At 40.6% G+C, this 26,169-nt stretch overlaps 1 protein-coding gene across 1 annotated transcript; it reads right to left on the reverse strand.

Moving 5' to 3' along the window:
* Window positions 1-25,000, reverse strand: SYCP2L (synaptonemal complex protein 2 like). Its single transcript, XM_066545234.1, has 32 exons — window positions 24,965-25,000; window positions 23,658-23,682; window positions 22,568-22,653; window positions 22,345-22,433; window positions 22,210-22,244; window positions 21,365-21,507; window positions 20,820-20,872; window positions 20,413-20,458; window positions 19,548-19,640; window positions 19,398-19,458; window positions 18,824-18,972; window positions 17,910-17,970; window positions 15,594-15,706; window positions 15,134-15,203; window positions 14,929-14,974; window positions 14,259-14,304; window positions 13,229-13,317; window positions 11,668-11,716; window positions 10,513-10,568; window positions 9,832-9,886; window positions 9,117-9,273; window positions 7,984-8,033; window positions 7,250-7,346; window positions 6,721-6,812; window positions 6,499-6,562; window positions 4,787-4,918; window positions 3,958-4,082; window positions 3,408-3,502; window positions 1,961-2,060; window positions 1,823-1,881; window positions 1,272-1,341; window positions 1-94 (listed from the first exon to the last, which is right to left on the reverse strand). The coding sequence occupies exons 1-32, from the start codon at window positions 24,998-25,000 to the stop codon at window positions 38-40; spliced, it is 2,499 nt and encodes an 832-aa protein (XP_066401331.1). The 3' UTR covers window positions 1-37.
* Between the last annotated feature and the right edge of the window lie 1,169 nt (window positions 25,001-26,169).

The raw sequence follows: 26,169 nt of genomic DNA on the forward strand, positions 1-26,169 counted from the left end.
CTCAAATGCCATGAGCAATAATGAGTTCAGGGGTTTGCTAGTCAGAAGGAACAACGAACACATTTTCTTCTTCCTTCTTCACTGAGAGTTCATACTGCAGGGAAGAACAACAACAAAAAAAAAGGTAAGAGAAAATATCACAAAAATTTATACAAACATTGAAACTGTTCAAAACAAGAAATTGCAAAGATCCTGGAAGCACATTTAGACTCAGCTCTTAATTCTCAAGCACCTATGTGGGAACAAGTGCTGCAGGACGAGCAGCTCCCATGACACAAGTGCTCTTTTCTCAGTTCTGCTGCTCTTTCAGTGTCCTAATTCAGGAACACCTGTGTCCCTCAGCAACTCAAAGCTCAAAATGGAAAATTTTCCCTTTGGAAAGGTCCAGGATTCCAACTTTAACTGCTAAAGTATACAAGCCCTTGGTTTTCAGCATCTTTTCTAAAATCCCAGGCTCAGTCTGCTGTGGTGACCACAGGCACAGTTGTTCCTTCAACAAAAGGAGTTTTCTCAGCCCTGTGAAGTGCAGGCACATGGCATCCCACACATGACAGTAATCCACCAATCTTACTGCAGAAAAGCTAAACTCCCAAAACCATCAGATCAGCACATAGACCTGGAACAGCAGCAGTAGCAAAAATAGACGTCCACGTGATGGGGTGAATCAGATGGAAACTAAGCATTGTATCAAAGTTTGTGAAGTATTTGTCTTAATTTACAAACTAAAACAAGGGCATAAAATAGTGATTAGACTGGAGAGCTTAAGAACTTCAACAGAATATTTAACCAGGATGTAAGTTAAATAAAAAAATTTTTTTTAAAAAGTCAGACTTGAATACATCAAGGCTAGAAGTTACCAGACCTAAAGAGCAGATAAGAGAACGCATGCAAGGTGTTGTTAGACTGCAGAGCCCTTAGCCACAGGTTGTCATGGATGTGTAACTCCAAGGGCAAATGCATTGAGGGTCACAAACTACACAGAAACTGCCCCAGAGTGCGAATCCAGGAGAAACATCACTACCTGATGGCCCTTGTCTTTATCTTCTCCCCCAGGAAAGTACTGTGTGACCTCTTCCCCTTGTCAAACATTTCTTTCTCAATGGTTTCCATGCATCAGGGTCAGAGGTCACATAAAGAACAAGCCCACAAATTAGCCAACCGAAGGCTTCCCCTCCCAGAATTTCAGCTTCATTTTGTCACTTTTGACACCAATCAGCCAGGCCAGAGCTCAGTCCCCCATCCATAGGGAGCTGCTTTTCTATCACACATACCGTTGTATTCTGGACAGCATCAGCAAAACTCTTTGCTGTTTCACCCAGAGCTGAGTCAACTGATTCAATTCTGAAAGAAAAATGATCTTAACTGGTTTTTCATGAAGCACTTACTGGTGGAGTTTGAACAGATATATTTACCACCAAAAATAAACCTGAGAATGGCAGGTTTTTACTCAGCATTTATGCCAACAGTGTATTTTATACAGAAAATGATCACCTCCTTCCACCTCCTCTGACCCCTAGACAGAGTCCACATTGAGAGGGTGCATTGCACATTATTCCAGATCCTGGTACAGCTCTCCTGAGCAAGGTTCCTCTCCCACACAACTTCCCATAGAGGGTTCCCTCATTACACTCTAATCCCAATTGAAAACCCTCACAAGGCTGCAAAAGCTCCATCAGTGGACACCAAGTGTAGTGGTGTTCACCAAGTGAAGATGCCATACTAGGTTTAGAATCCTTTCCCATCTATCAGCAGGGGTACCACCAGTGCCCTCTATGATCATCAGAGGATATGTGAGCATGCAGGACAGCTGGCAGAGATGTACCTTTCCTTTTGCTGGTTGTAGAACGTATTCAGTTTGAGCAGCTGTGCATTCCAGAAATCCTAAAAAGACCCCAAAGAAACCCCCTGTTACCTGGGAAGAGGCACCTTTTTGGGCTGGCACACAAGAAGCTGTACACACCAGTGCTTCCTTCTCCATGGCTGCTAGAATTTGAGTATCCTTCTCAAGGCTGGCAAGCTCTTCAACAACAATCTTCCGGAAGGTCTCAAATTTATTAAGCCTAGTGATGGAAAGCAGAAACAATTTTGCCACTTTAACGTGCAGTCACACAAGGTGGACAACAACCCCCTCAGCACCAGAGCTACCTTGAGGCAGAGGAAAATTTCACTGCTGAGCTACATGGGGCAGATTTGTTCTCAGATATGTCGCAGAGCACGTGAATAGCTGCACCAAAGGCACACTGCAGATAAATACAGCTCAATAGCCTATCCCAAACAGCAGCCAGGAACAGAGGACTGGGACAGAGGATACACATGAATTCCCAGTGCAATACTTGCACTGCATGCTCTCTCAGCCTCTAGGGAGTTCAGCAGAGATTTCCTGCGCTGAAGACCCCTTTAAGGTCCCTTTCAACACAAACCATTCTATGATTCTCTCTTGACACAAACAGTCTCTATGGAGGCTCTTCCTGCCTTAGGTTTGATATGTACAGGATGCCAGCAATTTCTAAACCTTAAGAAGGATTGTGGTTGTAACATCCTTATTGACTTGGGTTTACCACCATTCCCACCTGCATTGAGGTAGGAAAACTTTGGCACAGCCCTGCATCCACTATCCTGTGATCCTGGTTAGATCCAAGTTACTTACTTGGCAACCAAGCTTTGAAGTATCTCACTGCCATCTACTCTTATCTTATACCACAAAACATCCAATTGGTTTTTTTTTTTGGAACTCAAACTTCTCCATGTACCTTAATGACAGCAAATTCTGCTCATAGAGGTCCCATTGATACCAGGGATTTTTGACTTTAAAGGTTATTATTTCATACTACGTTTGATCTAAATCCTAAAAAGTGAATGTGCAATAGATACAGAGGCCTGATACTTACATCCTATACTATACTTCTAAGTGTAAGTATCTCACTTATACCAAATTCATAAATATTAGAATTGATTTTTTTATCTAGCTCCTATCTAAGAAATTCAGGATCTGAGAGATTCCTTTTCTTCTCCTCCACTTCATTAAGCAAGTCACAGCCTGGCTTCTTTCTTAAAAGATTTAGAAGTTACTAAGTTGACAACCAGAAGACAGTCCAAGGACTGCTCCATCAACTGCTTGTAACTCAAGCTTGCTTTGCATGAATTAGCCCATCCTCTCCTCCTACAGGAAAATTAGGATCAATCCCAGGAGTTACACTTCTGAAACTCTTCTTGCATTAAAAAAAAAAAAGAAAAAAACCACACAAACAAACAAACCCCCAAAAAAACAAAACAAAACAAAAAAACCCCACACACAAACCATAAGCCATACAAACCATAAGTGCAATATCCAGCTCTCAGGTTGGCTTTCCCTATCAACCAAAATTGACACAAAATTGAAGCTGTTTTCAGCCAGCCCATAAACTTACCTGCACTTATGTATCTGGTTCAGCAGAGCAGACAGGTTCTTCTCTGAAGATCTCAGGGCATCCTGTGTGTTGATCTCAATCCTTTTGTACCGGGACTAGTCATGGAATGCACAGTTAGGGATAGGCAATGGCCCGAGTCAAAACCTAGAAGTCTAGCTTGCAAAACCTTTGCCTGGAAAACATGTTCCTCTGCAGGAACTTGCTATTCATCTTTGCAAAAACCATCTTAAATCAAATTTAATCTGCAGTAAGATGGCACACATCAGTGCTGCAGATATGCTCTGATTTAATTCAGTCACAGTAGTTACACAACAAGCTTCAGGGCAGTGTTGTGTTAGGAAAAACCTAATTAAAATTTTCTTTATGTCTTCCCTGTAACACTTCTCAGAATATTTCTAAAGAGCTCCAGACTAACAGAAACACTGCCACCAAAGCCTTACTCCTGAACACGAACTAAAGATGGGATATTTGCACCAACTCTCCCTGAGATAAAAAGGTAATTTCACATAATATGATCAATTGCCACACATGTTGAAAGAGCTCACAGTACCCAGAACAATTTCTTGAGTTGGCCAATAAAGCTTTCAAAGGCAAAAATCACTCCTGAATCACTCAAGTCTTCATGAAGCATCTTGGAAAAAAACACATCATCTAGGCTATCATCCATTTCCTGACCTAGGAGGAAGGAAATGCCCAGTTAGCATTATGCTGGAAGACTTGCTGGAATATAAATCTTCCTGCTACTGAAGGGATTGTCATTCATATGTGCAACAATTTCTGTAGAGAGCTGGAATTTGGGGCTTATTCTTCTAGAGCTCACAAGTAGGAGGGAAACTGGCTCAAAAATCCCCAGACAAATACTTGTTAGAGAGCAGCAGGGAAGGATAGGCACAATAGAGCAACACAAAGAGCTATCTAGAGAGACTGAGGCAAATGCACAGAATAAATGCAGAAAATAGTCAGGCCACCACTGCTTCTGTCTTATACATTGCAGGAAAAGCCTGATCCTCTTGTGCTCAGAGTTAGCAGTATTTTGCAGTTATTTCATCCATTACCTGCATGCTTTTTTTCTAGCTCCTGTGTTTAATGGTTTTTTAATAACTCTGGAAAATCATACTCAGAGTAGGAAGTGTAGATGTCATGGAGAAGCTGACCAAGTGAAACCAAAATTTCCTTATTCACACCTCTACATACACAGTATCCACTGCCATTGGCAGTGCTGCAATATCTCCCGCTAATTTTCACTTTTGGATTTTGGAAAAGTTGGCCTCTCTACAAATACATCTCTTCAAGCTTCCATGTGACTATGATTTCTACCACAAGAAAAGAAAAGCTGAAAGCATTTAAGCACTTCACCTTAATTATCAACCAGATTTTACCTTTCTGGATCTCCACTTCCTCTTCTACTGAATCAGAAATTTTCTTTGGTGTATGGTTAATCTCAGAGGGCAAGTGATTTTTCTCCAAACTAGAAAATTTAGGCTTTTTTATGATAGTGCCACTCAGTATATCTAGAAAAAGAATAGAAGATGTTTCAGAAGACATCTGTCCTTTTGCATGAGTTACATGACAGTGCCTGCTCAAGGAGAAACCACCACTGGAATTACCAATGCTTCAGAAAAGGAGGCAGCCTCATTTTATGGTCTGGCATCACATAGGACAGGATAAGACTTCACCTGCAAGCATCTTCCCTTGCAAAAGCAGGGAACTAGCCTGCCCAGTGTTACACAGGTATTCAGAAATCTTCCATGTATCCATCTTAAAGACAGGAAATTTTAAGGAAATTTCTCCTTTTTGGCCTTCTAGTCCAACCATCAAAAACCTCTGGTGTCCAGCTTCTTCCCATTCTCTTTTCCAACCCAAGTTCTCAAACTGTTTATGAAGAAAATTTTTGAAAATAAAATTAAATCAACCCAAACAATCCAAATCAAAGCTGCAGGGGATTTACAGTCTCTACTTAAGGGAAAATTTGCTAAAACCCAAAGAAACAAACTAGGCCCCATCTTTTTGTCTCATTGTGCACTTTTCTGAACTCAGTAAATTGTCTGACAAATCATCTCCCTGGAGTCTCCATAAGGCAGAATGGAAGGTGGTGGGGCCCAGAACAAGGGCGACAGTCAGACCAAGAGAAGCACCATGGAGTAGATTTAAAGTTCACAGAGAGAGTCCAAATGCAATCAGAAACCACACCCGAAATTTCGGAGCATAACCTTGTTTGTGCCTTTGCATGAAAACAACTCCTCTCCAACTGTAAGGCTGTACAACAAACAGTGATAAAAATGAAGTCCTCAGCATCTATCTTTTCTCCCAAATTAAACAGATGTGTTATTGCAGTGAGGGTGCATCCAGAAAATGCTGGACAGGTAAAAGATACATTGGGAACACAAAGAGAGCCAGCTCATGAGAAAAGGGATGCTTTTGTCCAAGACCAAAATTTCAGTGACTCACTCCATAGTCACATCAGTAACTCAGACTCCTAGAACTACATCAGGACTGAGAATTATTAGGATGAAAACAGCTCCATTGCTGCTTGACTTGCTTGAAGTTCAGTTGTTTCCAACCACAATGAGACTGTGCTGTACTTTTGAGTTAGTTTATGAAAGTTCAGTTTCATTTTAAAAAAAAGATCCTGATATGCCACTAACCTATTAAAAAAGCTACAGCAGTATTAAGCATTATCCAAGTCTCCATTTAACAAATGCTTATAGCAATGGTTTACATGCATGTCCTTAGGTATTAAAAAACTCAGCAACTTGAAGGGATGCTTGTTTTGTTTAAACTGAAGTTGCAGTTCACTTCTGAAACATTACAAATTATCTTTTGTGTGTCTCTTGGGTCATTAGCTTGTAAATCTACACTACAAGTCCCCCTATAATCAAGGACAGGTTTTAAGAGTTTGCAATGAATTCAGGAATGTATGTAAAAGCATCTTACCACAGTCTGTCGTGACATTTGAAACAGAATTTAGGAAAAAAAAAAAAAGCAGTCTCAAAAAAGTCAGGGTTATTTTATCTTTGAAAGACAATAACAGCTTTGGCACCACCTCTTTCTGCTTTTACCCAACTCTTCCGTGTTATCAAGAGTAACACACCTGAGTCCTTCCGCTTGCTACTTTCTTCCTCTCTTGATAATTTGGCAGGTGTACTATGAAACTTCTAAGGAGAGAAAGGAAACAAAATAAGAAGGTACCCACCCTGCAGACAAGCTGCCAGGGTCTAGTCTTGTTATGGGAAGCAAAGGGACACAATCACTGGTTTCAGGCAGAGGTAGCCTGAGAGCAGGCTGGGAGGAAGCTAAGCACTGCATTCTGCACCTGTGTGGCTTTCTCCACATCACTGGAAGGGCTCCTGGCAGACACACTAAGTAGCAGTGGACTCCCTCCAAGTTCATCTGAGAGCGTTTCATCTGTGTGAATCAGTAATAAACAACACAGGCAACAAAGTTTGAATCCTGAATTGGCTGGAAATCACAATTTAATGACAGAAAATAAAACCCAAGCCCTCTACACTCTCCTTTATCTTGTCACACAGGGAAGAGATGGTGGCTCAGACTCAGTCCAAAGGCTGTTTTCTTAGTGGTTGTCGGTTCATTCCTTCACCTCTCACTAGCATCAGCTTATCTTCTCCTTGTACAAGAGACTACCTACACAGACAGTATCTACCCTTCATAGCTATCACAAAGAAATATCACAAGGCAAATATTTATGGGATAGGAAAAACGTGAAGGAAAAGTGGCAAAAGCAAAAAGAAAAACCCACCACCAAAAGAACTCATCCAAAACAGTACAGACCCACACTTATCAAAACTCTTCTAATGCACTGAAGAATATTAAAATAAAAATACCAGCAAGATTCACTGTGGGTAAATCATCTCCCTTTGAACCAAATGTGGTTTTTTTCCTTAGCGTCTCCTTTTGAGCTCTTTGCCTTGATTCTCCCTCCTAAAACAAAACAAAAGACAAAAGTCTAAGCCTTATTTAAACATTGCTACAGAAGTAGAGGTTGGGGTGTTGTTTTGAAGGGAGAGTTTTGAATGAATGGTTTGTTTTTTAAATACACTAAGAGTGCATATATACATTAAACATGCCTAACATACTGGTGGCTCTATCCAGCACCAAAGGAGATCTGTGCCCTGAAGTGTAATGCATGCAAGAATTCTCTCTTTAGGCATTAGAGATGTACATTTGATGATGTTTTTCATAAGCAGAATAGAAGCGTTGTAGCCAAGAAAGAAAAGTTTTCCAGGGGAAAATAAAAGCCTTTAGTGTGACTACTAGTTCTGGGGATTTTTTTCCCAGACTGCCTGTGTTTCAAATATGTATATACAAATATACATACACACACACACATATATATATTTGACATGCAGCAGTTGTTTCTATGAGGTTTACCATGTTTTCCTAAGATCACCTCCATTAGACCAGTAGAGTCTCAACTTTGTACTTAGCAGACAAATCTCTCCATCAGAACATTTGAGAATTAAAATAATACCAGTTTATGTAATTCTCACTCATTGGTACACATTTTACATTCATAATGTTTTTAAATCTGAAGCACTAAAGCATGACACCTTCTTACCTTCTTTGACTCATAGTCGCTGCCACTACTTGCAGAAGATACTGGAAGCACTGCAAGAAGAAAAGCTTCCCTGGTTACTGGCAATGTAAAGGGTGTACTTTATCCAGTTAACTGAGCCACAATGCAAACCTTTTCAGTTTTGGTTTTTTAGCCATTTACAAGATAAATCTTCACAACGCTTCCATTAAATTTCAATAAAACACCTTTCTCTAACAAAGACAGATGCAGCGATGCAAATATACACAACTCGCTGCATCCAGAGCAGCAAAAAAAGTAAAAAAAAAAAAAAGAAAGAAAGACAGGCTCAGCATTTTGTCTGACAGTCCCCAAGACACGTGGGCTGACACTGCAGTGACAACAACTGCCCTGGAAATCCAGTATAAAGAACAATTTGAAGTTCAACTTTCTTTTGCTTTTTAATCCCTGGAGAATCCAACAGCTACCTGAGCAAGCATCATTTCTCCAGGAATGGGAGAGAAGCATTCCATCTCATTCAGGACAATTTGGTTTCTCTTGGTGGTCACAGCAACACACAGCCCTGGAGAATGGCTGCAGGGGAGATCTGCTGCTGGTCAGGCCCAAGCAGAGAATACTATCAGAGAGAATCACATCTGACACTCAGAGGATGACTGGCTTATTACTGCATAAACAGGGGAGCAGAATGCCCTGGTCTGCAAATTGTGAGGATTTTCAAGGTTTACTTGCCAAGTCAGTGATGTTTCTGGGGAGGTGAGGAGGGGAAAGCTGCAGGGAGGAGGTGTGGTAGCTTCAGAGAGATCTTCCTCCTAGTGCAGTCAAGAGCACCAACACAGCCATCAGCTGAGAGCCCATGGGCTCTTCAGCACCATCACAGAGAGGGCTGCACCCACAGAGTTTGTTTAGGTGCCAAATATCCACCTGGACATTTGAACCCCAATTTGGGAAGGAGACAGGAACCCAGTTCAAGCACAAAGGTTTGCAATGCCTCTCCTCCATAGGATACCCCATGCTGCTGGCCTCAAGCCTGCTCTCTCTCCCACTCAGGAAAGCCAGGATTTGGCCAAACTCTCCTTTTTCAAACCATCACCAGCATTTACTTTTCTGCAGCACAGTACATCATGCATAGCTAAGGGTCAGTAGGGCACTAAGCTTACCTTTTAATTTACTTCTCACCCTGGGTCTTTTTCGGGTATAGTCAACAGATTTTGGCACTGGCTGTATCTGAGAGTCAAGGATCCAGCTTTTCTCACTCTTATCAGGGCTTGTATTTTCATTGTTACTTTCAGAGAAAAGGTGTTTCCTGTAGCTGGACTAAAGACACAATTAAGTCCTTCTCACTCAGAAGCCCCTCAGCCATTCCATTTCAGCTGCTACTAAGTTATCCCATTTCTTCCTCCCCACAGTACAATGTAAAAAGCTGTGAAATCTGCCAAAACAGCCACAGCCAGCTGTTGAAACAGCTGTATAAAAACACCAAGAGGCAGATGCTTGCCTTTTGCCAGCATGGGATTTTTACAGTATCCTCCTTCCTTGTCTCTCCCTCTCTCCTGTGCCTAAAATAAGAGCACTCTTGCAAGGAGAAAAGGCTCAGTGTGTCTGAGCTGCATCCAGTGGCACATCAGGGGGGAACAGGTAACAAACACAGACAATTCACCAGCTGGTCTGGCAGTGATGGTGCATCCTGATCACTGCTTTCAAAGTGACAGAGTATTTAGAGCTGTCAGAATAACATTTCTCCAACTCGGCACTGGGTAGACCTTAAACTTCAACTTCTTTATGGGTGGAACAGATTCATACAGGTAGAAATACACAGCATTCAAATAGGCAACAGTCAAAGGCTCTGGGGATGCAAACACACAGACAACCTACCTGCCTTCTCTCAAGAGTGCTTGATTCCTTGCTCTTGCTTCTGGTTTCATAAGTCCTGCCAAGTAACACAAAGACCCAGATTAGAGTAGCAAACACAGCAATAACACACCACAGCACTGTGAAATGGGTACAGACAAATAGAGGGGGCAGGAGGCCCCTTAAGAGCTCAGCAGAAGAACCAAACTGTTAAAGAGCATACAGTAGCCAAATTTTTCTTTGCCTGGATTTTTGAAAGTATCAATTCAGGGATATCTAGAAATCAGCATCTTTTAAAATAACAATTAATCTGCATACATAGAGGTGGCAAGTTCCTGGAAGCTTGCTATGACTGGAAGGCAGCCAAAGCAAGGCAGGGAGTTTCAGCATTTTTCAAAAATTAAATCAGTCATTTTTGCATACGGTCAGAAAAGGATGATGTTTAAGAGTTAAAATCATATTATTGTCAAAGTTGACAGCAGTCACTAGTCTCTCCAGTAACCTTTATATTCTCAGGTACTAATTAAAATATTGGTATCAATAACATCCACAGATAGTGTGGTAGCTAAGCAAGGAACTACTGTATTACAAAAAAAAAAAATCACACAGCCTTTTGGATCCTAACGTAAAAGATCTTAACCAAAGCTATGAACCCTTATTCACATAGCAAAAAGTTCATAAACACTGAGTGTATAAACACTGTACCTCTGATTTTGTGAAGAAGTTTTCTGGGCAAGAATCTTTCCTTTGGCTTCAGCAACCTGAAAACAGAGAGTTGTCTTAGAGCCCAGTTACCCCATAAAATACTCTATATATTGAAAATAGATCAGAATTCAGAAGGGAAATGGATTACCATTTCTGCTCAGAAATGTCACTTTTTAACGGAATGGGATTTGTTGAATGAAACAGTGCCATAAATTATAATAGACAAACAGCTGAGCCTTTAACAGAGTTCCTTTCTCTTTTCCTTGGTTTATGAATAATGCTCATTTTAAGCACCAACATCACAAGACATGTCATTTAAATCAATAGCAGTGCTGACAGCAGCACTGTAAGCACGGTGCAGGGCCCCTGGACAGTCCTGGGACAGCTGCTGGGACCAGGGCTGGGTGCATGGAGCAGAGATTTATGCTGACACCCAGTGGCAGTTGCTAGGATCGGGCCATGTCTAGCTTATAATAGAGAAATTTGGGGTGTTCCATTCAGCACCCATTGTCTCACAGTTAGCAGCACCAGTGACAGCTCCCACATCAGGGAAGAGGCTGAAAGCCAAAAGGTCTGTCCAGCACAGCCACCTTGATGGAATCATCTGTCAGGAGCAAGTTCACAGCTTCCTGGGAAAGCCCACAGTCAAAGTGATTACTTTTTATTTCCCCCCCCCCCCTTTTTTTTTGAGAGTCTGCAAATGTAAGTCAAGCAGAATTCTCAACAGAAGTTTTGCAAGGACTGAGTTTTAACCAGGGATTCCCAGCTTGCAAAGCACAGCTTGAAGGGGATTTCAGTCTCTTCAATTTAGCCTAGGAGAACAAAGTGAATGCTCAGCAATCTGCTTTTGATATTCAGCAAAGCACAGAGGTCAGCCTTCAATCATAGAGACATCCCACGGCCTCACTGAAGCAGCAGCTCAAATGTCTGTTGGTGTTATCTTGCATCATCCACCACAAAACTCACATAGTGATGAGCATTCTTGCCACTCAAAAAAATCCATTTCCACTACACAAAGAAAACAAAAATCTCAGGTTCCCAGTTGTCTGTCTTGCTATAACAACGTGTTCATTCTTACAGCATTTCTGCAGTAAATGATGCCCCCTGCTTCAAGTTACTAAACCATTAGGTGCTGAGTTTCTGTCTCAAGTTTACCTTTTCACGACTTGAGGAGTCTGAGTTTTCAAAGTCATAGACTTCCTTCCTGCAAGACAACATAAATATGGCAGTGATGTACAATAGTGAAAAATCATCCCATAGAATTCCATTAAGAGCAGGGAGGTGATAATGTGGTTTCTTTCTGAGCCCCTCTCCTCAGATACCTTCTATGCCTAAAAATACTGTTTTCTAAGCTTCTAAAAAATACTTGCTCCTTTTCTACTTGGTCTTCTTGCTGTCTGTCTTGATTCTCTTTTTTAAATAGTAACTGTTTTAAGAAATATTCAAAACTTTGAAATTAACTTATCCCTGTTTATGTAGAGGATATTTTGTTCTCACATCGCTCATAGTAGTACATGGTAGGAAAAAATAATGAGTGGAAATATAACATCAGAAGTATTTTAAAAATTCCTTTTAATTATCTTTTGAAAATTCTAGTATTTAATATTTGTTCTCTAATCTCTTCTCTGTGTACACCTAGATCTTGTTTTCACACCCTCCAACATTTAAACTTAACTGTAGTTTTATAGCTCTCTCCAAATCGTAACTATTTCAAAAAAATATTACAACAATTGCTAAATATACAGTATATCTTCTTTTTACTAGTAAAAGAATGGGAGGACTAAAGAGCTGAGATCCTCGCCAAAGCTTCCTGAAGGAAGTAAACACTCATTTCAAGATGAAACACTAGAGGGAGCAGAATGACCGAGCTAAGTTCCTCATCCCTAACTTCTACACTGCTGCTCCTGTTTTATAACCGGTATTTGCTGCATCAAATTGTTTTAAAATACACAAAACAAAAAAACTTTGAAGCCCTGCATCAAGTTTTCCTATTCTGACCTGCAGTCAGTCAAAAATCATCTAAGCACTTCGGGTTTTAGGAGGTTTTTTGAGCTGAGAGACTGCGGGCTGAAGCAGGACTCCCATGGGAGCCCCAGAACAGGAGCAGAGATCCTCACACACAGCTCATTTGCCCTCCGGCACAGCAGCAGGGTTTAACTTGAACACAACACTTGGCAGAGTGTAGGAGGAGGGTTCAAAAAGGCAGACTTTTAGTGCTACAGGTTGCATAGAGCCCCCAATACCTCAAGTGCTTCTTCCTGCAGTGCCCCCAGCCTCAAATGCAAACAGATGTGGGGGTGCAAGGGAAAGGGACAAATTGAGAGAGAAGCCATCCTGAAACCCTAGGAAACAATGTCAAGGAACTGGCACAATATTACTTAAATATTTGTGAAAGAAGTGGTGTTCAGAACTCAGCTCAATGGAGGACTATGGTTGGGCAAGTAAAAAGCCAACATGCCATGACATAGTATCACAGGGGTAGAGGGCATTTTTGGCAGGCTAGGGTTAGCTTCTGAGATCTTTATCACTTTGGGCACCCAAAAGGTCCTACAAGAGACAAGTTTTGACCCTTCATAGCCTCATTTTGTTTTTCTGCCTGCTCTAGGTGCAGTCAGGCCACCCCCATGGGGACACTCTTCCTCCCTGAGTGGTAGAACAGGTCTAAAATGATTTGGTACACCAGTCCCTGCATGGGCACAGGGCTTGTGTGTCATACCTGCCTTCAGCCCTCTTCTTGGCCAAGCTCGATTTCCTGTTTCTCTTTTTGCTTGTAACATCCCTTGGAAAAGGAGAGAGTTGCAGGATCTAAAACAACAATACCCAAAGTCACGTTCTGGTTCTAGAGCCTGCCAAAAGCAGAGAAAAGGTGTGCTAGGAAACTTCCCTCCTCCCTCTACAACAATTTTCCAGGTGCAACTGTTGCCTGTGGTACTTTCCTACCATAAAGTATGAGATTCACAGAGCTGAAACTGAGGGGTAAAGAGGGTGGGGGGAGAGAAAGTAGCTCAAAATCTTTGAATTCACTGTAGAGTGGGCAAGTGCTGCAAAACTGAACTGACAGTAAAAAATATTTTTTAAAAAAAATTTGAAACTAGCACCTGGAAATGTAAACCCAAGAACAAGTCTAAAATGTGATTTCTTATATAAGTACCCAAACTCGAAACTATTGCTTTGGGAATTGAATTTTTCTCACATAGTGCATTTACTTATTTGTTTTAATACATGGACACACCAATAGAACTTTCCAAGTGCAACTACAAATGACTCTCAGTTACTTGGTAATTTACCCAAGTTGCAAGCTGCTACATAGGAGAGTCATTAGAGCCCAGATACAAAACTGAATGAACACGTCTGTAGACTTCCAAGGCTTGCCTCCATTCAGGAAGCAAAAATTCCCTCTTGAGGAGGGTGTGCAAGACTTGTGACATGCAAGAATGTCCCACATGTCCCTGCACTCCTGGACACAGGCACTACACATTGCTTTGGGGCTGTGGATGTGAATAAACCCCAGTGAGCTTGAATCACTTGGCTGGGTGCCTCTAGGATGAGGTTGGCAGCTGTGCCTCTGCTGCTCACGCCTGGTGCTAAATGGCACAGCACATCAGGTGTGACACTCTGGGGGCTCAGGACACTGCTCAAAGGCATGAGTGGGTCAACCCATCCCAGCTTTCTTCTGCAGCTCCACCAGAAAGAAGAGATAGAGGGTAGGGAAGAGACTCTCAGGGGGACCCCCAAGGCACACATACCTTTGGTATCTGCTCACCCATGGGTTCTTCTTCTAGGGGCTTCTCACTGGGGACAAGAGGACATGTAAAGGAGCTGCTCATCTAAAGACCAAAATGTTTGTGAAGTACTAAGTGGGGGGGAAAAAATTCAATCTTGGACCAATTAGCACCAAAGCAACAGTTTAATGTATAGGGAAGAAAGGTAATCAATAGCTCTACAGAAGTCCAGCTCCTTAACTACAAGAAATTCTGTCCTGCAAAGGTCTGGGATAAAAAGGTGAATTCGAGCCAAGGTGAATTCAAATTCACATCATTTTTTCACTAAGTCACGGTGCCCATAAGGAACAATCCCGCACTGGGTAAGCTCAGGTTTCACAGCTGAGGTTTAACTGTCTGTAAATCAGCTGTGGGCTCACCTTGCATTTGGACTAAATCCATGATGAGAAAAAAGTCACACCAAAGCAGCTGCCAATCTAGTAACCAAACTGTTCAGCAACTCCAAAGCATTGTAACTCCGGGCAAACAGCCTTGATGTTCAGGTGGCAAAACAGAATCTTCAATTTAGTAATTGATGGAATAACCTCAAAGTTACGTGCATTAAAACCACAGGGGGAAAAAAAACCAAACACACACACACACAAAAGAGCCACAAAAAACTCACTTTGGAACTTTCTGTCAACAAAACACTCACCTAGGCTTAGCTTTCATCCCTGAAGATGGAGTTTTGGAGTTTTTTTCTGAAGAAAGCAAGGAAACTACAGTTTTACCCTCTGAAGCTACTATGAAACTTTTTCTATTTTTTGTTGTAAGACCCACAAAATCATAGCCTTCAGCATGTCACCTGGGTGACATTTAATTGGGTCAGACTTAAGGTACTGAAGGGAGCCATGCCCAACCTTGGTTAGCATCTTCCAGGTCAGTCTGCTGACTTGCTGTAACCATGGTAACACCAGAGTTGACCATTTTCTGCTTGGAGATATGAAACCATGAACAAAACATGCATATGATCAATAAAGAAGTGGGGGTTTCTACATTTTTTTTAGTGGTATGCCATTGCCCCCACATAAAAACCTCTGAAGCTGCATGTAGGTGATATTATGGGTTTCTCACTAAAAGCATCCCACTGTCCTCTTACAAGAGGAAGCAATTTTTTTTTCTTTTTTTAAAAAAAAATTGCCAAAATTGCAGCTCTGGGGATAAGTTGAATAGGCACAAACCAGGCATATTTGAGTTGAATAGGCACAAACCAGTTTTCTTTGAAAGAAGGTTTTAGTCACACCTGTAAAAAAAGCAGACTGGAAGAAGGGAAAAGGGGAACAAGGACTGTTCCATCATATGCCAAACACTTACTGCTACAGTCCCTGTTAGCTGCTGTCTGTGCTGAGAGGCTGAGTTGTCTTTTTGAGTCTCCACATTTTCAGAGTTTGAAGGATCTTTCCTCCTCTGTGCGTTAGAGGACACAGGTGTTTCTGCAGAACAGCAACCAGGGGGAGAATGCCATTGCAGCAATTGAACACACTCATTACCCCTTCTTTCCATTCCCACACATGCATGCATAAATTGCAGCAGTACAACCTTCTAGGCACATCTTAAGTTCACATTTAGCAGAGCAAACCCAAGCATCTTCAAAGTACCCAGTGAAGAATTGCAATGCTAAATAAAAAACAGGCTCATCAATACTGGATGAAGGCATGCAAGTTTATCATCCTGCTCCTTATATGGCTACATTGACTCCTAAGCTCTGGAGGACATGGAACAAGCCTTCGTGTCTGACTAAAGCAGGGGGATCTTCCACCATCTATGCTTTCCTCCACTGAATCTCTATTAGGTACTGCAAAATTTGTTTCACTGCAGACTAACTTCTGCAGACCTTCTGCCCTTTATCCTCCTTGACTGCTTCAAGTAGCAGCACCCACCTCGCACCTCTCTGTGCTCCATGGTGGGCACTGATAAAAGAACTCCTATCTCATCTGCATCTCCACAAGCTGGAGGACTTTCATTCTAGCTTTTTTTAGGCTATAACTGGAGGAAAATGGGAAGGACTATTGAAGAAGTTACTGCCCCAGACATTTAGAGGTGGAAGTGGCTCTTTCGAGTATGGAAAAATCTGAAATGCACAGGAACTTAAAAGAAATTAAAAAATAAAAATTTCTTTTTAATATTCTAACAGAAAGAATTTGACAGCTATCCTAAGAGCTCTTCAAACTTCACTTGTTTTCAAGACAGTGGGTGATAGCAGTAGGAAGAGCTGTGATTTCACACCCTTAGAAGACGGGGAAATATCTGTCAAGTTACACCAAGAAAGAATCTGCACAAAATGGAATCACTCTAAAACCTGAAATACAGCCAGTTTTGGAGCAAGAGCAGATCCCACCCTTCAAAGTTAAAAGATCACCATACAGGAAAAAAAAACCAAAAAAAAAAACCACCTTCCAAAAAATTTGATACCAAAGTTGAGCTGAGGAAGCTTTTGTGGGGATTTACAGAAGAATTTCATGAGAAGGAAAGAAAGGAGTTACTCTCTCTTTTTCTTGGGAAGTGCTGGGCTTAGACCTTCCTTTGGATCAGACACAGAAATCTGTACTTCAGGCTCCAAGTTACCTCAACAACTCCTGAATTTAGAGCATAATAAAACTCTGTCAAATGTTCCTGGAAGATGTTCACCAGCAGCACAGGAACACCACCATTTGATGATGGAAAACTTAATGTGCCCAGTTCAAAGAAACACAAAGCATTGACTGTAGGGTGGTGAGAATATGGAAATAAATGCTATTCCATGTACAGCTAAGGACCTATTCTGCCTTAAGGCAGCTACTTTTGTAGCTGGGGCACATACAGATACAGCCCTGCAGCAAAAGTATTCACAGCAGCAGGTCGCCTCCTGCAGAGGAGCTGGGCTGCTGCTCACCTTTACCCACAAATAGGGATTGCAGCAGGTGAGCACTTCTGCTCCCCCTGATATTCTTCCATGACAGCTCCAGGCACCTCCAAGGCATCATCCACTGCACTTGGGGACAGGGCACTGGAGCACATCATTCACTGAACATCACCTTCTTCAGAAAAAACAGAAGTTGGCTCCCTGCAGGAAGCTTTAGTGGAGGCTGCCCCACCATGTGCACCCCACTACACAGATGAGAGCTTGTTAAGTGCCAAGGTGCAAGCACTGGCCCATCAGAGAACCTGTGCTTTCAGGAGGCCAGAGGCCACCCCATGGCATGGCCAAACCAGAAACCATGCATCAGGCAAGCCAGAGGGGAGGACAGGAGGGTGCATCCCACCACACCTGAAGATGGAGAAACACTTCTGCACATCAGGGGCCAGCCAGCAGCTGAAATGTGCCTTGGCAGGCCACCTGCCAGGACACAGATCCTGCCTCCATGAGCATTCCCCTGCTCATGCAACCCCAGCAGCACATGGCCATGGTGCCCAGTCCTCACTCCCTGGGCTAGAGGGACTCAGCATCTGCCACAAGCAGAGCTACCAATCTAACAAGGCAGGAACAGAAGACTGAGCTTGGGCATGGCTTGGTTTTTCATTGTGGCTTTTTTTTCCTTTTCTTTTTTTTGTTTTAGTGAAGTTAACTGTAAGCTGTGGACTACAAGTGAAAATGATAATATGAAAACAGATATTTAAATTTAAAGAAAAAAACACTAAAAAAAAAAAAAAAATCACCTGCTTCATTCTGCATGGCTTCCTTCCCAGAATGGACAATCTCATCTTCAGACTCAAATATCTGTTGGTATGAATTAATCTCATGTGAAAAGTGGTCTTACAAAGAGTAGTCTTATCTGGTAAAGTCAGCTACTTAACACAAAACTAACAGTTGCTAATTGCCAGCAACAAATCAGTGGATACTAATTGAGTTGATAATTTAGAAAGATCTTAGCTCCTTTAAGGGCAAATGACAGCCACTATACTATGCTTATTTACTGTCATGTAAGCTTTTCTGCAAACACCACAGACTGTGAATGAATTACAAATCAAAAATTAACTATATTAAAAATTAACTATATTAACACTTGGGGGAAAAAAGAAAAAAATCATACACAATTTATGTTTTTACATTAGCTAATAAAAAACCTCGAGGTTTAAAAGTACTCTATTCTTTGTCTTGAACTCCTGTCTATAAAGTCAGTCTAAGATTTGTATTTTTCAGCACACCTCCAGGTTTTTGTGTAACTATTTGCTCATCCTGTGCAATGTAACACTTGGAGCCATATATAAGAGCATGTCCATACTTAAAGTTATGTAAATTAAATGCCATAGGCTTTATTTTCTACTTCAGAAATTCTGGAAAAGTTATAACACAAGGAATTAATCAACAAATAATTTTAACCTTCCAGCTTTTAAACCATAAGTTTGAGTATCTTGAAACTTCTTTCCTAAAACACCTAATTTCTCTTCCAGGCCAAAGCTTAGAACATCTAATGTAAAGTGTCATAAATCCACTGTGGGAAGGCAAATATATAGAAAAGAGACACAGAGAAAATAAAGAAACCACAAAACACAAATCCCACAAACGTGAATGGTTTTGTCCAGTGTAAAATACAGTTAAGAAAAAAAAAAAAAAACATATTAGAGCTTACCATCAGTCTTTCATCTCCCAGGACTTTTCTAAGTGCATCTAATATTTCAAACTCATCACTGAAAACCAGTTTGACTTTTCTTGCTTCTGTTTTGTTAATAGCAGTGGGTATCTTCATAAAAATTTTAACAATCTTTTTTCTATCCTTCTCTGTGTAAAAAAAAACCAAAACAAGCAATCAATTACATTTGTTTTCGATCAAGACATTTTTCTGTTAATCCCAAAATGTCTGAGTAATTGTTTGGGATTTTAAAAACAGCCTTTTACATTTTGCCTGTGTATTTCCAGTTACTCTGTTTGCTCATTTCTTTCCCTTTGAGTCTTGGTTATGCTGTTCCCCAGGACACCAACAAATTGACACCTCAAGGTGTCCTGTTTGTGTATGGAGGGGGTGTTATTGTGCAAAATGGGCCCACACTCTGTCCAACAAACAAAGTTAGTGCAGGACGACCAAAGGACAAGGCAGAGAGGGAGGAGAATAGGCAGGAACACCTTGGTGATGGTGGGATTTCAGGCATCCTCCATGTGTCTCTTGGACCCCCAGGCAAACAGGATAATGTTGGGAAAAATCTTACCCTTCACACTGTAAGTGTTGACATTTTCTTTTGACAGCCTCACAGAGTCCCAAAGAGCTCCCTTTGAAAACCAAAGCCATTGTGTCAGAAGGGCTGAGGGAGTGCCCACTGGCTTAGGCGAACCTAAGACCACCTGAGCTTTGCTGTTACCTCATCACAATCCACATAGAAAGTCACACTCTGGCTGCCAGTGTTGAAGTCAATCCAAAACTCCTCCAGTTTCTCATCCGACGGCTTTTTCACCTGGGGAGAAAGAGCAGCACTGCTGTTCCCCTAAAAGCCCCACAACTGCTATATCAGTCACAGTTTTCTTTAGTGAGAGAAAACTGGAAGGCATTACCCTACATAAACATCCATACACCTTGCAGAAACAAGAGTTCAGATCACACTGTGGGGTGCCAGCCCACTGCTCACCCAACCACACCCATGTCAGATGTGGCTCTGCTTCAGCCATGGGAGTAGAAATGCACAAATGCTCCCATGATTGTGCCAGGAAAGAAGCTGTGGAAGCTCTGTTTCTGAGCACTTGAAATAAGCAGAAACTGTGGAATCAGCTTCCATCTACATGGGTTTGATTCAATATGACTGTCAGGAATGGTGCCACAGTTTATACAACAGAAGACCAGTGAAGCAAACTGCAGGATCTGCAACTCTTCTCCAAAGGCATCAGGCTAATCTTGTTTCCTGGCAGTCTGGAAACAGCTCTGCCAGAGGACTCAGTGTTGTCCTGTCCTCCTGTTTCTTTTTAGAACTCTCTTTTGTCATCACCACGAAAAGAAGCATTGCCTCTATCACTTGGCTGATACAACAGCAAAGTCAGCAACAGTAAGTTGGGAGCTAAGTGACAAACAAGCAAACTTTCCAGCTAGAGCAGGTTACACCCTACGCTCCAAGAAATTCAGCTCTTCAATGAAAACAGGCAGGGGAAAAAACATCAAACATTTACCACAAAAAGCAACATTTCAGCAGCCATAAAACGCTGTAGAGAATATGTCAGAGCTTTAAGAGCTATTACCTCATTCACGTCAGCAAAAGCAGATATGCAAGGAAACGAGTAGACCCTGGAAGAGAAGCAGACTTTACATGATACATTCAACATTAGAGTCTGACTTCAATTATTTTATTTTTAATAAGATTGGTTACTCATCTCATTGTTCAAAGAATAATTTTAAATTTTCTAGAAGTAAATTAAGCTTGGATAAGCTAGAGACTACAGTATTTTAGTGGTGGTGCATTATCTTCATTGATTTTACTTTCAAAAGAATCACCATAAAAATCCATAAAATTTCCTTCTTAAAAAAATAGCTTAATTTTACATGTGATATAAAATACTTTTATGTTTAAGCCAACCCTTTTCACAATTCCATTTATTCCCTCTGCAGTAATGATGGCACCAATTTATTCTGTTGGTTTCCAGCTTACCTTCTTTTATCTCCAAGCCTTTCATTTAGTAGGTTAAGAAATTTTCTGCAGTCCTTCAAGACAAATGACACATTATTTTTTTAAAAATCATGCTATTTCTCCTTTGTAAAGTTATTCTATTGTGTAGAATAATATTTGCTGTGTAACCCCTACTGCCCAATTAAAAGCTTTAAGCTGTGGAACACCAAAGACCACTGGGAAGAAACCCTCAATTTACTACAAAAGGTTAGACTCAACTTAAGACCAGTAAGAACTCATATATAAACCCTGTAAATTAACTTATTTATGCATTATTTATATTTTTTATTTTATTTTTTTATAGGTAAAATAACTTAAAAGTAGGAGCTGTTTTAACAATGTCTCATTTAATATTTACCATATTAACAAGAAAAAAAAAGTAAAACATGCCATCCATAAATATCTTTGTGCATTTATAAAATCAGCTTTGTAGGAACTTCTTGCAAGGACACCCTGGCTTAACTCAACCAAAACTAGCCCCTATACACACTTATCAAGTACATTGTTTTCAAAATAAGGACCCTCACCGTCTCAAATTCTCGATCCTTGATCTCTTTGAAAGCTTCAGCAAGATATTTATCTTCAAACCAGTGGTGAACAAGGTCATCCCTCCATTTTTTTATCATTAACCTACAAAGTGCTTCTGAAAGGGCAACCTGAAGGTCATAATCTGCCAGGTAATCATAAGCACAGGATAAATATCATTCCTCTGGCACATCAGAGGGTTATAGCATTGCTACTCCTGCCATTTTATACTGCACAGTCACATCCATCCTCCAGCCTCAGTTCCTCCTAGGAGAACAGGGGAGGCTAACAGCTAAGTGTTGGCTCAGGCATCCTCAGCTCCCCCAGCTCAGTGAGATAGAGATATGGAGCACTGCAAACCACAACACATAAGTGGGAGATGTGCTTGGGAAGGGGATGAGAGCAGAGACTCATCACTAACCCACCAGAATTAGGCCACATTCCATATACCATGGCAATATTCTAGAAAGTGTTATTATTAAGAGAAAACAAAAAAGATCTCACTCAAGAGGTCATTAACCTTGCTAACTAAATTTTGTCCATATCATGACAAAGCAATTCAAGTTTAATTTTTTTAAGACTAACAGCCAGCATATTCTGTAAACACATACATAAAGCTGATCTAATTACTTTTCTACATAAATCAGTTTAGCCTGCCTGATTAGTCAATATGCATTATTAATATCAACCAGAAAGAGCTAACGCATTGCTGTATTTAACATTTTTTTAATTTATATTTTGTTAAAGCACATTTGACTTGCTTCCCTAAAAATCAACTCTTGACAAAAACCTAAATTATAATTCATCTAAAATAAGCAAGCAGATGAGGTAAAGCTGGAGAACTTACCACCAACCTCCAGTATAGTTTTTGCAAGGTCTTTCCTAAAACAGCATAATGCCACAAGTTAAAATGGAAATAACTAACTCCTAATGCATAGAAGAGGGTATTGAGGTACAGAAACTGGAGGGGAAAATCACTTACGTGAGCGAGCATATCTCCTCAGAGAGAGGGAACTTCTTTCTCTCCTCCCGTGGGAGACTGTCAAGTATAGAGTTGAGGGTCCTCAAGGCCTTTCACCCCCCACAAGAGAAGGGGTAGAAAATGAAGGGAAATAAATCAATAACATAATTTCACATATTTTTATCTAATTACACAAACTTTTGCACAAATATATCCAATTTTCTCCTCCTAGTAAGAATCTTACCTCCAGGTGCAGAGCGCAGCAAAGATTTGCTTCTGTCACTAGGCGCCCTAGTTCAGGCAAAAACAAATTCACTAGCTCTTTCTTCCCTAGAAAAATAATTTGAAAGGTACAGCTAGAAATGGGTGGTGTCCATACAAAAATAGTTGAAGCAACAACAGTTTGTTGTGTTGAAGGAATAAAAACACCCCAGCTGTAAATTAACTTTAAGACAAAGCTACCAACCATCTCATCCTAGATAGAAAGGGGAACTGGTAACTTCTATCTAAAAAAAAGTTGCTCCAGATACACTAACTTCTGACCTGAGTAACTATTTAAAGACGCACAGAAAGGGGAAGCTAATTACTAGCCACCAGAGAAAACCTGAATATACAGGCTTTGTCAAAGTCAACAGAGCAAACCAATAAAGTATTAGCTAGAAGATGCTTGTGCCACTCTGCTCCTACTAGAATATGGTACAAGGACAAATAAGCACACATTACCTGACCTACAGTGCAGTGCTTCATTTTTACATGGATTGTGAGGCTGGATGTCTGGTCACAGATATTTTTTGAAAGCACCTGCCTGCTTCCCCCCCCCCCCATAAAACCAGCCACAGCAGAAAATTTTGCTGCTGACATGAATGAGAGACAGACAGACATCCCTCTATTGAGTTCAAAAGGCTGAAGGAGTTACCACATTATTCTGTGGAGATGGTTGCCTTCAGCAAGGGAAAGATATCCGAAGCCAGAACAAAGAGATGTGCAAGAACAGACTGTCTAGACTAAACCCCTTTCAGAAGCCACTTACTCTGATCAAGTGAAGTGCTTGATGCTGACCATTTAAACAAGATAACATAAGCAGATTTTTTCAGCATGTAGATAGCAAGAAAACAAAGAGAAACAGAAAAAGGTTTTGGGCTCCAATATAAATGTTAATTAAAATAAACTGAAGAGAAATCAGCTAGAGAATTTTTAAAAATATATTGCAGAGAGGAAGAAGTAGGAAGCTGAAGAGAAAAGAGAAAGGGGATAGAGTTCAAGCAGAATTAAGAAATACGCTCCTGAGATTAAGATTCACAATATTGAGGAATGGAAGGAAAAAAAATACTGACCTTCATTACTGCATTTGCAAATCACCTGATGGAAAGAGTAAAAGAAGCTTTCATTAGCACACCACCACCCGAGAACAGCAGTACATAAAGTGCCAAGCTGTTAATGCATGCCTTCCTTACCCCCTAACTTTCAGATGCTAAATAACATAAACCAGTACATATCCACATCAGAATAACCTAAAACACCAGTGCACCCACATCAGAAAAAGCCACCTGATCCAGGTATGTCACATATGGTCACCCTGATCATACAATATGCAGGGGGCGGGTAAAGGTAGCCAAGCACCCACTTCCCCCAGGGATTTCAGCAGCACTTGAGAAGGCAGTGCCTACAGGTTCCCTGGAAAACCCACATCATGATATCCTGCTCTTATTTTTATGTGGGCCAATGTGAAAGCACATTTTATGATTATACACTACAGTACTAGATATCACAATGTGTATCTGAACGGTGTTAAAGTCCCTTGAGGAAAATTAAAAACAATGCCATAACACAAAACACTTCATCCTCCACAGTGAAAGCATGTGGAAGAAATGTAGCAGGAAGACATAATTCAAAATAAATTCCATTTTTGGGAAAATAAATGGCTATTTTATAATTTCAAAGTAGTTAGTACAGAAAGAAGGAAGCTTGACTTTGCGCAAATATCTTTTAGCAGAGCTCCTGAAAAGAGCCATAGGTATTGATATGGATTCTCATACACAAAGTGACACAGTTCCAGTAAGCTACAGACAATAAGACTGAGAGAAAACAGCTTGGAGAAAAAAAATTAAAAAGCATTCTTCCTATTACAAGTGTTACATCACTTGGCCTCTAACACCCTTAAAGTCATGAATATTTAAAGGTGAAACCTAAATTTGAGTTATAAGCAAGTTAGATCACTCTTTAGAATTAAATAACATGTTTCAAATAGAGTAGGAACAAATTGCCAGGACCACCTTAGCAAACACATTTTCATATGAAGTGCAGCTCAGTGTCAGTAACTTGTGGGTTTTAAAGAGAGCTTTGGCTCACAAGCCTTTATTTACAAAATGCATCAGCATTTTGTGCAAATTCGTCTACAAAAACAAATTCTTCAAGTTAGAAAATGAGAAAGTACTTCTCCCAAGTGTGTCAAATCTCAGCCAGACCCCAGCCTGGAGCACACTCCTAGACACTGCCCACCCACTCCCACCTAGGCTGCTTCCCAGGCTCAGCCTGAGGGCACCAAGTCCATGCAATTATTTCTTTTCTAACAGGAAATTGTTTGTGAACAATAGCTTCCAATAAAGGCAACCCTTCTGTCCCCTTAAATGCACAAACATACCAATGCAGAATCAAAGAAGTCTTCAAGGAGTAGCATCAAAAATTTATTCTCATTTGGGTCGATGATGGTCACAAACACTCTTGCTCTTTCAAACCAAGATACCAGGTAAAAGTTAAAAAAAAGAGAGTTAAAAGCTGAGAAGAGGAATTAATCATACTAAATTATATATGCCTGCAGGAAACCTTACAGAGTTATGTACTGTGTCAAAAGCTACATGGCTTTAAGGAGCTCAAATTTTGCCAGAAGGACATGAAAAGTGCCATTTCCCCCTTCCCTCCCTAGCCCTCCTTTTATCCTCCTTTCTTGTCCAAGGCACCCACTTGTGATGCTCAGACACGACACATGCTGCTAGTGGCACCAAAACTACTGTAGAGGATATCAACTCACAACAAAATACTGTAAAATTTTTTCAAGCTTTTTCAAAGTAAATATTTTAATACTTCATAGTTTTAAACATTGCATAACATCACACACAAATAGTGAACTACAAATCTACGTTCCACTGGAAGTACGGAGATCAGACCGGAAAAAATTTATTAATTTATCTCCATATCTCCAGGAATTTTGAGCAACTGTAAGACAGGAATACAGCATTTTGGACTGAGGACTCCTCAGTTAGCTCTTTGCTAAGAGAGAGCATGTGTTAGCGGTTTCCTAGCACCTGTGTTAGATCCAGGTGTTACTCATCTTCAGCACAATTGCCTTTCTGCTACTACAATTATTACCAGCTGAAATCAATATAGTGCCAGAAGATAAAACACAATTGCAGATTTAATGCATCAAGCTTGCTACATAACTAGAGAGGGACCTTCATAAATAATATCTCAGTTTTTAAAAACATCAAAGCACAAAGTACTCATCAGTTCTATTACTAAAATTGTATTTTAGTAAAATGTATTTTGCTGGAGCATTTAAAATGCATTTAAAAAGTCTACATCATTTCACTAATGGGACTTATAGAAATTAATGCTCTCCTTCTACTATCACCTTAAAAAAAACCCCAAACAACCCAACCCTTTAAATCAGGTAATATGTGGAGCCATAAAATTGGCTGCTACACCAAAAGCAATAAGAGAGTAAATATTTTTTTCCCCACTCAGTTCATTATATATATATATATAAAAAACATATTAAGTATATTTTTAAATCTGTTAAAAAATATTTTTTTTCTGTGTAGCCAACAAGCCATCCTCTAGTTTTCACTT

The sequence above is a fragment of the Molothrus aeneus genome, chromosome 1 (assembly GCF_037042795.1).
Source record: "Molothrus aeneus isolate 106 chromosome 1, BPBGC_Maene_1.0, whole genome shotgun sequence".
Lineage (NCBI taxonomy): Eukaryota > Metazoa > Chordata > Aves > Passeriformes > Icteridae > Molothrus > Molothrus aeneus.